This window comes from Euprymna scolopes, chromosome 25 (assembly GCF_053919585.1).
Source record: "Euprymna scolopes isolate OS-2025 chromosome 25, ASM5391958v1, whole genome shotgun sequence".
NCBI lineage: Eukaryota > Metazoa > Mollusca > Cephalopoda > Sepiida > Sepiolidae > Euprymna > Euprymna scolopes.
In genome coordinates, this window is record NC_136506.1 from 79,361,454 (window position 1) to 79,374,555 (window position 13,102).

At 30.5% G+C, this 13,102-nt stretch overlaps 1 protein-coding gene across 2 annotated transcripts in view; it reads right to left on the bottom strand.

Moving 5' to 3' along the window:
* Positions 1-2,277: 2,277 nt before the first annotated feature.
* LOC145247458 (ribosomal biogenesis protein LAS1L-like) overlaps positions 2,278-13,102 on the bottom strand; it is a 64,653-nt gene continuing 53,828 nt past the window's right edge. Inside the window, exons 11-15 of one of the 2 annotated variants that reach the window (XM_080109242.1) lie at positions 11,569-11,729; positions 10,502-10,573; positions 6,667-6,823; positions 5,654-5,710; positions 2,278-2,628 (exon numbers count right to left, since the gene is read on the bottom strand). In XM_080109242.1, the coding sequence (XP_079965368.1) occupies positions 5,695-5,710; positions 6,667-6,823; positions 10,502-10,573; positions 11,569-11,729 (406 nt within the window). In that variant the 3' untranslated portion in view covers positions 2,278-2,628; positions 5,654-5,694. The remainder of the gene's footprint in view (positions 2,629-5,653; positions 5,711-6,666; positions 6,824-10,501; positions 10,574-11,568; positions 11,730-13,102) is intronic. The other variant, XM_080109241.1, reaches the window with a different exon arrangement.

Genomic DNA, 13,102 nt, shown 5'->3' on the forward strand with positions numbered 1-13,102 from the left:
TGAAAGCTACCGTCAGATATGACGAAGTCGACATTGAACAAACGTTACTTAGCTCTCTAGAGACCACTGGCTTTCGGCCAGTGATTATAGTCGAGTTTCGCTTTTTTTTATACCGAAAACCGAATGTAACGCGTGCCGATGCGGGAAATGTGGAATAATTAACGTTTGGAAATCAATAAAATTAAATAGACAGGCGATCTCCGTGGTTAAGTGTGAGATATTACAATTTATAGATGATATAAAAAGTTTTAAGAAGTTGTGAAGCGAGCGAGCGCTTCTCTGAAAGAAGCCTTTTGTGGACATTGAGGAAAAGCGTACATACATACATACATACATACATTTTCGCTTTTATATATATAGATATAATAGGAATTCTGGACAAGGAAAAAAAAAAGTAATCACGTATGGACAACTGATAATATGGAAACATTTTTCATTGAAGAATGTAAAAATAGTTTTCTTCCTTACAACTAAAATTTTATTTCTTTTTTTTTTTTTTATACAAGTTTAAAAAATATACAAGCAAATACAAATTTTATGAATAACCGAAGTGTGGCTGATTGAGTTTTTCGTGTTTAAGATAAGAGTTGACAGATCGATTTTTTTTTTTTAAATATGTGGTTTTAAGCAAAAACAACAATATTAATTATCATGTCGAAAATTGTAATATATCCAAAAATAATGAAGTTTCATACCACAGCGATAGACTTTTTACTAAAAGCACGATAGCAGTTGTTCTACTCAATGGATTTGGGTAATTTTTGGATATATTACTATTTTCAACATGACAAGTAAGTACTGTTATTTTCGCTTAAAACCACATATTTAAAAAAAAAGAATCGATCTGTCAACTATCTTAACAAGCACTGAGTTTTGCAAAAAGATAAACTTTTAATGCAGTCATTTGAGTCAGGAAGCAGATATCTTCAGGCAGCCTGATCTGATAACACAACTAAAGGAGACGTTAATGAACAAAATTATAAAATATATTTTGAATCTCAAAAGAGTTTTCCAATAATAAAACATTATCTCTTTCTAGGAGTTATTTTCATGTAAATATGATTACAACAAACTGGTAATACCTAGTGTGGTAGTTAGTCCTTGTTGGATTAAGCCAGCTTCCTTCAAAGGATGGAAGTTTTAAGGGAATATCAAATTCACTAGCAGTCCGTGGTCAGATGTATATCCAGGAGATATGAAGATGACATACATTGCCTATCATTACTAATCACCCATCTGGTATAAGCCAGGATCTACATTGCTTAACTTTAACAAGAATCAATATATCAACATGATTATGTCATGGACATATAAATCTGTCGGTAAATTTTTACTTTAACAGCAACTCAACACTCACCTTTAAAATGACGTTTAATGAATTTCGGGTATGCTGAAAACGAATATCACATTCAAATTTGGGATAAACGAGTAATTTTCTGGATCCCATGTATTACTTAACAAATGTCAGTGGCCTTCACCATTCTTAACATGGTAAGGATGGAGTGTTTTGTAACACGTATGCATATTAGTACTTATTCAATTGGGAAAGAAACATGTTCGCTAATGAAAACATAAGGGATTACATTAGATAATAAGTCTTAATATTCAGAAAATTACTTGTCTGGACCAAATTTAAATATGATACTCGTTTTCAGCATACTTGAAAACCTATAAAAGTTGTCAATTTAACAACGAATGCTGATTTGCCATTAAGTTAAAAATACCAATCTGTCTTCAAATATGTTATGCATACTGTAATCTTTTTTTTTCTTTTACATAGGCGTCACCACTTATCAAGGCCGATAGGCCACTCAAGGATAAGGGTTAAAGAGTGTAGAGTAGTCAAAAAGACAATATAGTAATCGATAGTAATGGAAGTTCGGTAAATTTGTTAACTTAAGTGGAACGGCTCATCAGAAACTTGTTCACGTTGGACTTGAAGACAACCATATTATAGACAGCTGGAAAGCAGGAAAACGGAAGACAATTCCACAGGCGTGCAGTTCTAAGAAAGAAGCTTTGTTCATGGAATCTATGTTTAGGTTTAGGCACAGATAAAGAGTGGGGGGAATTATTGATAGTGTTTTCAGCTAGTCGAGTGTTTCTTGTGAAAGTTTGGCGAGGGGGGACCATAGATTGAAGCTCAGTCGAACACTTTCCATGAAAATAACGATAAAGCAGAGATAAACTCGCAACATCTCTTCTGTGAGATAGAGGTTGAAGGGAAGAGAAAAGGACATCTTCAAATATGTTATGCATACTGTAATAACTACTTAGTGTAATTTGAATATTTTTTATTTTTGTATCAGAGATTAGACCACACTATATTTTGCAAGTCATCAATTTTGAAAGATGTCCTTGGACAATTTTGGTGAAAATTAAAGTGAAATGGTTGGCAGGAGACAGAAAAATGTCTTTGATGGAGGTTTACACTTTCTCAGTGATCTTGTTAAATATGAAAACGATTTACAAATGGATTTCTTCTATGAGAAAAAACAAAAACAAATCAGAGAATGGAGTGACAAAAGAAAAAAAAAGTTTAATGAAATGATGGGAGCCAAATTGTCACATTATCAGCCGGATTGTCCGCTTCATAAAATTTCTAAGCCTTCAGAGTTGTCAGTTTGTCTGAAATAAGAATAAAAAATATGGTTAAGAAAATCTATTTTAATAATTAGCTCAATTTTATTTTTTGTTGTAATAGAATCATTTTAATTTTTCTTTTTTGAAATATTATTTAAAGTTGATTTATTTCATTTATTTTATCTTCAAATACTAGCAGTTCATCCCAGCTTTGCTTGGGCCCTATGTACTGTTCATAACTTTATGTGCATATATATATATATATATATATATATATACATACACACACGAGCAAACAGTTAATAAAACATGTTAAAAACACTTTGAAATGAGTTAAAAACATATTTAATCTGAAAAGGAAGCACTAGTAAGTGGATAGTCCTTAATCCGTGGAGTTTCGAAGAAATACTTTCCTTCTCATCAGAGGGTAGGAATTAGCAAAATGCGGGATCGGATTTTGCATGCAGAAGTATTTGATGAAACAACAAGTAAGTCAAAGATCTTACTTGATAACAAAAAAAGTGAAGCAGAGGGAATATGGTGAAGAAAAAAGTGATTACATATGAATGGATAGTCTGGTGGAAGATAAATAATCCAATGACGTTAAATCCAAATATATAACTTCAAGAAAGTTAATTGAATTTCCATTAGCACAAGTAAAATCCAAGGAAATCCCATAATTGGAAGAAGATGGTTCATAATAATCCAAAGGTAGAAATCCATGGTATAATTCACAAAAATGTGTATAAGGAAAAAATTCCAATAATATTAATAAAAGAAAAATAAGATATGCTTTTCACTCTATTGCCGAGACATAAATATAAATAAGAAAGACCAGAGAAGAAAAAGAGGAGAAAAAAAAATGCTGATAGAGTTAAATATAAAATAGAGAAACAAATGTCAAAATGACCCAGACAAGAAATGTTAAAGGCGCGAAAAAAATATATAGGACAAAATAATATAGGTCAACTGAAATGTACGAGTCATCACTTAAAAAAAAGGTCAGCAAGAGTTGTTAGAAGACACTAAATGGAAAATAAATTAATAAATTAATAGAAAATAAATAATAAATAAACAATAAATAAACAATAAATAAAAAAATAAAATAAAAAATAAAGAATAAAAAAAAATAAATAAAAATAAATAAAAAAATAAATAAATAATAAATAAATAAAAAATAAATAAATAAATAAAAAATAAATAAATGAATAAATAAAAAATAAATAAATAAAAAAAGATAAATAAAAAATAAATAAAAAATAAATAAAAATTAAGGGGAGATGATGGCCGGTATCTGCAAATTCAGGAAGAAGCAAGAAAAAAAGTAAATGAAAAAAAGTAAATGCATATAGTAAAATATAAGTAAATATACATACAAGATATGAAAGTGTGGGGAGATTGATGTATTAGATAGATAGGAAAGTTTTAAAATAAAGCAGAAAATGCAGATAAATAACCGGCCATGCAAAGAAGAGATAAACAATTAAAATAAAGGATTATTAAATTATAAAGTATTAAGAAGTATGTAGAAAAACGATAAAGTTAATTTTTTTTTATATCTGTATAAAAGGTAAAAGTAATAACTATATAATTTCAAAATTGCCATAATTAAATTTGGACTTATGTTTACAGAAAGAGATCAGTTCATTTTTAGAATTTATTATATTGTTACTTTGAGGGGAAGTAATTATAGTTATAGCTTCGGTTGTGCAGAGGCGACATGACTTAGAGCCTGGAGTATAAGACTTAATATATATATATATATATATATATATATATATATATATATATATAAAAAGTTTGACTCATGTCCAGGTAACCTACATCTAAAATTTCAAGTGTTTAGCCCCAAAATTGGTGGAGGAGTTTGGTAGAGTCTATAAAGGTCAACTCTTTCAACTTGGAAAACCAAATTTTTGACCCAAAACCGATTAAAAAGCTTGCCTTATGTCTGAATACATTTTATGTAAAAATTCAAATGTTTAGACCAAAAATTGTCCCTAATTTTAACCCCTTAACATTTATCGTTTTGGGCTCAAATCAAGTTAAAATGTTTGATCCATGTCCAAGGAACCTACATCTAAAATTTCAAGTGTTTAGACCCAAAATTGGCGAAGGAGTTTCGTAGAGTTGAACTTTGACCTCTTGAAAGCCACATTTCTGGCCGAAAACCAATTAAAAAGATTTTCCCAAATCTCAATACCCCTTATGTCTAATATTGAGTCTGTAGACTGAAAATTGACAGAGTAATTTGGTAGGGAAATGTACACACACATACAATTTCACTTTTATAGATATATAGATCAATAGCTGACAACAGAGTAATTAAGTTTATTTAAGCTATGAGAGTTACTTCATGTTTTCTATTGATGAATGTGTTTTATGCTTCTCTAAATCCAACATATGGTCACATTTTGTAACGAGTTAGAATATTTGATGTAGTTTAAATAGTATGCACTCCACCCGGCAATATGTTTCAACTTTGCAACACCGGGTATATACAGCTAGTTCTAAAATAAAAACAATTAATGAATTAGAAAGAAAAAAAAAAAAGAAAAAAAGACGAATAATGAATTAATAAGATGTCTTCTTTTGTTTTATGGAAATTGCTCCAGATAGGGCATAATGCCACTTGATGTAAGGACATAAACAAACAAACATTAAACTAAAATAAAAACATTAAGCTAAAATAAAAACATTAAGCTAAAAAAAAACATTAAGCTAAAAAAACATTAAGCTAAAATAAAAATATTAAACTAAAAAAAAACACTAAGCTAAAAAAAACATTAAATTAAAAAACACTAAACAAAAAGAAACAATGCTAAGCTTAATCTAAAATAAACAAAGCAAACACTAAGCTAAAAAACAGAAATACTAAAAACAACACAAAGCTAAAAAACAAAGAACACTAAACTAAAAAACACTAAGCTAAAAGACAAAGAAAAAACACACTAAGTTAAAACAACAAACAACAACAAAAAAACAACAAATAACAAAAAAAAAAAAAACAGGAAAAAACACTTCAAGATAAAAAAAACTAACAATGAAGGTTATATGGATAAATTCAAACCTGAAAAACAGCAATTTTTCCCTCTTTGTCAGAAATGTTACTCATGGAATGTGAGGACTGAAGGACAAAATAAGGAAAGCAAAAGTTACAGGTCTGCTGAAAGCAAACTCATGGTCCACTTTCTAATCTCCTGCACTTTCTTTGCTAAGTAACATGCAAATTAGTTAACTATAAAGTTAACGAATAGTGAATTAATAAAATGTCATTTTGCAAAGTAGTATGCAAATTAGCTAACTAGAAAGCTAAAGTAGATTTGGTGTTTATTCAGATTGACACTTATGGCGGCAATTAAAAGTAAAGAAAATCCATAGAAGTCTGTATGATGTATGTAGTAGTTATGGAACAAAGATGAAATATTCCAAAAATCACGTAATTTGATCAAATAGTTTTTTTTTTAATCATGACAATCTAGTTTTATTCTATGTCAATGTGGGGGGAAAAACAACGTTCACGAAGGAATCAATGGCAATGGCAGATGACTGGCTTTCATTTCAGGTTTTTGTTTTTGGATAATGTCAGAAAGACGACCAAAACATACGATTTAAAAACAAAACAGTAATTTATAAACATAATATGCATTGTTTTAAAAATTTACTTTTCAGAAAATAAAATTGTCAATTAATGAAAATATTTTAGAAAGGTCATTTTATATGATTTCAAAACAAAATTTGAAAAATATTAAAATGGCTTCAGCCTTCACTTATTGATAACAAACAGCAAATTTATTTTTTCTTTAAAATAAAAAAGAAAAAACTACTTGATCAATTTTTATTGATTTTTGGAATATGCAATCTTCATTTTGTGACAAGTATGTACACTATAAAAGTTTTTCTTCATTTTTTGTTTATTGCTATAAGTGCCAAATTTAAATAACCACTGTTTATTTTTACAAAATGTGAATTTGGCATTTTGATCTAACTGCAAGTATGCTAAACAACTCATTTTATGAACAAAAAAATAAAAAGTCTAAAGAGAAAAACAAAATTTTAATTTAAAAAAAATTTCTGACTCACAGTGAATATTCTGTTTGTCCATTTTGATTAGACTCGGGCATTTTCCGTTTTTTCTTCAGACTGGGTTCATAATCTTCATCAAGAAATTCCAAATTGGTGTATGTTAAATTCTCTTGAGGTATGCATCCTAGTGGACATTTTCTCCAATCGATGGCATCTTTTAGATAAAAATGTAACAAAAATAAATAAATAAATAAAAATGTAACAAAAAATAAATAAAAATGTAAAAATAAATAAATAAAATAAAAATGTAACAAAAAAAAATAAATAAAAATGTAATGAAAAAAAAAATAAATAAAAATGTAACAAAAAAAATTAAAAAAAATAAAAATGTAAATATTAAAAATAAAAAAAGGCAAAAATCACTTTAGCAAAATTGCTATAATTAATTTTTAAAAAAAGTGGATTATGCATTATAATTGGTTGGTTGGTTGTTTTACGGCATATCAACCCTTTTCGGGTTATTTAATGCCGAATCCAAAGATTTTGAAGAAAATTTTTTTTAATAGAATGTATTTGTTGTTTTCACGTTGGTTTCTATTTAACCCATAGTTGGGACCCTAACAGGTACTACCACTCCGGGTCAGAGTGGACCTGGGAGCAATGGTAATTAAAGGGTGGCTCTACACTCCCCAAAGCCCACAAGCTGGGGCCTCACCATTGGATATAGTTTAAGGTCATATCCAGGACCCCCATTGAGGGACTTTTACCCTCTGCAGGGGGGCAGTCGGCATATTCTAATGCCCCACCAACAGGGCTACATTATAACTGGATATAAAAAAATTATATATATATATATATATATATATATATATATATATATATATATATAAAAATATGGATGTTGAGTAAAAGTACTATTACGTGTGATGTTAAAATTAGTCCAAATTCCAAAAATCTTGAATAAATGACAGCATAGAAAAATAATTACAAATAAAATTTATTGAAATTTTATTTCATTTTTACTTGTAATTAATTTTCTATGCAATCATTTTTCATAATTTTGAGAATTTTAACTAATTTTAGTTAATTTTTAAATTTGAATAGCAGTTTTAGTGATTTAGTCTATTGCGACCAATTCTGTATGATAAAGTGACTTATCTCCCTTGTTTTCACTTAACTTTTGCTATTTCACATTAGAAAATGGTGAATCAATAATGCTTTTTTTTTGTAAACAATAGATCTAGCAGATGTTCTACTTGATAATTTTTTGTAATTTTTATAATATAATATATAAAAGGTTATATGTCTGTCTGTCTGTCTCCATATTTTCAAACTCTATCTCCTCTGAAACGAAAATGTGTCAAAATTGAAAAAATCGTTATACATTTTGTACATTCATCTTTGTTTATTTTTAATTTTTAATCAGTTCATATGTGTGTCACGTTGGTACAGTGGTAACGTCACCATCTTTGAATGCTGCAGTTTTGCTTTCGGTTTCGATTCTAGCTGATAGCCCCCCCAAATACATTTTTTCTTTTTTTACTTTTGAAATCATGAGTCTATAATACATACATACAAAATTTCAACAAATTAAAATATATTTAAACATTTTATGCCTGGGCAAATCTGCCCTTTTGCCTAATACATTTAAACAGCCTTTAAAAATGTATTCTTTATGACCTCAACAAGCGTAGTATAAACACCTCCAAACTCCGCATGTTAAGAATGGCTTTCTGGGTTAGGACGTAAAAAAATACCGCCTTTCCTTTTTTTTCCCGTCCGCTCACTCGCATCTTTTTTTTTTTTTTTTTGCTCATTCAGTATAATCCAGTGGTTTTCGTCGTTCACCGGGCATTGTTGAGCAAGATTCATGGAAAAACAGAATTTAAACTGTAGAAGTACTTTTAAACTAGACCCCTTTAATTCACAGTTGTAGAGTTTTCTCATTTTCACCAGCAATAACCAAGTCGATACATTAATGATGTTAGAGAATGGATCGAGAGAGAGAGAAGGAGGGAGGGAGGGAGGGAGGGAGGTGTGTAAATTATATTGAGACACGTTGACCGGAAGTCAGGATCAGCTGATCGGATTGCATGTGAGTAACGTGATCAGGTTAGCTGAATCGTGGAGATTTGGTTTGGACGTAGAAGGTGACGGACGGCTTTAGATGTCTCCTCCCCTTCACTGGGGGAGGGGCACTGACGTGTGTAGAAACGAGACCAAGAGTACCACACAGGCCAGAGATTCACTTTCCATCTTCTGCGAGACATCTGGGAAGTGAAATAAAAACTATAAAACAAATTATGTTGGAGTGAATGAACCGTCATCCAAAACAGGTATCGTCTCCCCTCCAAGACAAGAGATGTTTCCAGATGGACCAGCATCCAAGACGCAGAAGGTATGTTGAAAAATACATGTACCACACACACACACACAACGGCATATGAACATATCATTTAATAGACTGGACCACTAGACGATCACATGACATTAACTCTGACTAGACGATCACACATGATCCCCTTTATGATACGACAATGTAACAATGGTAGTGTTGAGAAGTATTAATCGGAATTGGTATCAGAAAATTTTTTTAGCCTAATTTCTGATTACAAAAACAATATTTTTAATCTATTTTTGGTTGAAAACTTAATGTTCTATTGTTGGTACAAGTAAAAAATATTGAAAAAATCAGCGCCAATTTATCGTCTCCACAGAATGCAACAGCAGATGCACCATTTTTTCTTAACTGAAAAAAAAAAAAAAAAAAGGCAGCTTTCTCTGTCTGCGTTTCTACTCCTGGAACAATCTCTAACAGACTGCTGATGTGCGTATAGCAGCAGCAGCTGTATGACAGCCAATGTATGCTAATACTGAGCCATGTGTGAGGTAACATCACGGGAAAGAAGAAGGAAAAAAAAGATAGAAATAGACATGTTAAACTGAGAGCAACAAGAAAAGACGTGTCTTAAATATGACGGGACAAAGAATATCACGTATTCAACATGGCAGAGTCCTGTTAAGCAAATTGGAGTACGAGAAGACTTGAACATGAGACAAAGTGTAATTCTGGAAGTACCCGTAAATAAATGTCTTTAAAAACAAAATCAACAAAAAAAAAGTGAGCCGAATTCTTTCACTGTCTTTGTCTCCTTGCACCTGTCTGCATACAATGTGTGAGTCTCAAAATTGACAGAGTAGTTTGGTAGGGAAATGTACAGACACAGAGACAGACAATTTCACTTTGTTTATTCTGTGCTAAGCATCACATTGACACACCGATTCCCGCTGGATCAGCGAAGTTAAGCAACATTGAACCTGGTCAGTACTAAATGGGTGACCATTTGAGACTTTCAGGTGCTGTATGTGCTCTCCGCTTATCTCGGCATTGTTTCCAGTCGTCCTGGTCTTCTCCTTGCCACTTGACTCAAACAGTGCCGATTCAGGAGAGGTTTGGTTGTGGATTGCGCAACCCTTGCCTCACAATTACATGTGCTACTGCCCCTAAGGGGTATCCTTTGTCTTTCAAGACTAAACGGGAGCATGGGGCTAAGCATCATCACTACGTCATGTGGTAGGCCTGTATCGTAGTTATCACATGTCAACATGTTGCAAAATGAAGAGACAAGAAAACGGAACATAATGAGAAGCAGTTAAACGGATGCTTCATAAAAAATGGTTCACGGAAACACACAAATATGTCGATGGAAAGGACACTGAATCAGAGAAATACAATATCTAATAACAGCGAGATGAAACAATGCGATCATAATGAACTATAGAAAAGCCAAGGTAGTGTCAAGACCTAGAAAAACAATAATTATAGACAAAGATAAAACAGTAAACCGCAGTATAAGTGAATGCAGGAACCAAGCCTGAAAAAAGTTCTTACCTGTGGAAATGTGCCAGGATTTGGGGAGAAATGAAGAGTTGTCTTTCTTTGGAGATTGCAGCTGTAGAATTTCTGGAAGAAGAAAAAATGTTTGTGGTAGTCAAAAAGAAAAATGTTTAGAAAAAGAGAGAGAGAGAGAGAGAGAGGGGGAGGGGCGGGGGAAGGAAAAAAAAAAGAAAAAGAAAGAGTATGTGACAACAGTCATAGAAACAAGCATCCAACAGTGGCGTGTGTTTATTGTAAAAAGTCACACTCGAACTCGAAACCTGACCGATAGGAAACGAAAAGGTGACATATGCACATTAAGACGCGGTCAAATTCTGGCGAATATAAAAAGCCGGTATATTTCTTTCATTGGCTAGAAGATTGTTTGTTGACTTAGAGTTGTTTGAACGTACGCTTAATTTGCGTGTCAGTGCGAAGACAGAAAGACGGATTTTCTACGAACGTCGAAACAGGAAGAGAAAAACAACTTTTTTTTTGTGTGTGCAGAAAACATTGCAAGCTGAAAAAACTTTTCTACATGAACATTTAACGGTATTTGGCAGTTAAAAGGAAAACTTGAATTTCAGCACTTCAGAGTAGTAAAAAGAGAAAATAAAGAAAAAATGAAAATAAAATAAAATATCACAAATAAAATAAAAGAAAGAAAAAAAAGAAAAACTGAGAAAAATAAAATAAAAACTAAAATCGATGAAAAAAGCAAAAAGTAAACAAAAAAAAAGAAAATTAAAAAACAAGGAAATGAAATAAAATAAAAATAAAATGAATAAAAAAGATAAAATAAAGATGAATAAAAAGAAGAAAGAAAAAGTAAACAAGAAAATAAAATAAAAATGAATTAAAAAGAAAAACTAAAAAAAATGAAATAAAGAAAATACAAAATGAAAATAAACAAAAATGAAAGAGACAAAAAGAGAAATTAAAACGTCAAAGGTAAAAAAAAAACAAAGAAAAAGAAAGTGTAAAAAAACAAAAAAAAAAAAAAATAAACAAAAAAGAACCAAAGAAAAAGAAAGCAAAAAAAAAAAAAACTCTAGAAAAAAAAATTGTGAGAGCTCCATTACCTTCAACTGTGTGAAATTTTATATTATTTTCATTTTGTTTTGTTTTGTCTTTGGAAAGACAATTTTCAAAAGAAGAATCTTGGGCTAAATAAATTGTGATTAAATCCTGCAAATTGTTCCGCTGAAGATCCATCAAATTGTCATTTTGTTCATTCAGCATCCTAAAATAGATACAAACAAAAACAAACATTAAAACCAATTATTTTACTAAAAAAGGAGTTAATCAACATTTGCTTCCTTAAGACATTTTTTGTATCATTCAAACATGATAGTGGCAGTTTTAGTTATTTTGAACTGTTTTGAAGCTTCACCGCTCACTCATTTTTCAACCAAATTTCAAACAATTATTACACCTCAGCTACATTGTGAAAAAATTTTTTAACAAAAAAAAAAAACAAAAAAAAAAAACAGTAAAATAAAAATTATGATGATTTTTCTGGTTTTTTAAAATCGTCAAAATATGTAAGGCCGTTAGCGACGCTTTTTATGACTGGTTTCCATAGCAACATCATCGCTTCAGCGACTACATTCACAAAAAGAGAAATAACTTGTGAAACTGAAAGCATGAAAGGGAGATAATTAGGGGGATTTTATTGAAAGCAGACGAGTGCCATACATTGTTATTACATGTGTTTATGGGAGCAAAAAAAATAACACTGAAATTAAACAAAGAACAAGTGAATTTATCGGAAACCTGAAAACCCATGGATTAATAATAAAAAATGCAAGTATGAAAAGTAATATGGTTAAGCTTAAACATGGAAATGTAAAGGAAATGTAAAGGACTAGTTGTTAAAACTGGGAAAGGAAAAGGTATTTTAGTAAAAAATATAATAAATTTATAACTTAAAATATTGCAGCATTAAGATTTTTTTTTTTTTTAATTTATAACATTATATAACCAATTCTTAATGCTGCGATATTTTAAGTTATAAATTTATTATATTTTTTACTAGAATATCTTGTCCTTTTCTTTTCCAGTTTTAACAACTAATCCTTTACTTTTCCATGTTTAAGCTTAACCATATTTTTCACGCTCACATTTTTCTATCAATATTTGGTAACACAAAATACATCTATACCATATCAGTAGAATCGATCGAATGTTATCTTGGATTTAATAAGGATCAATGTTTCACCCTCTCATATTTTATTGCCATTGAAATTGGCAAAATCTCCTATTTTTAAAATGCAAAAGTCAAGTATCAGGCTTCAACTGTGCTCTAAACAGAAATATTCATTTTGAATGCATCCCTGTCATATCAAAGAACCTACAGTATATTTTATATGCCTGGCCATTCTACTTCTGTGGTGATAATAGCTTAAATTAAAGTTTAAAATGCAATAATCAAGTACAATGGTTTAATTGTGCTCTAAACAGAAGCATTCATTTCTTGTGTGCCACTGTTATATAAAAGAACCTACTGTTGATTTTATACGTCGGACACATTTGTTTGTGCGGTGATAAAATTTCTCAGATGCACTTTTGATGTTAGACTGTGAAAAAGTGGTAACTTTGGTCCAAATCGGACTG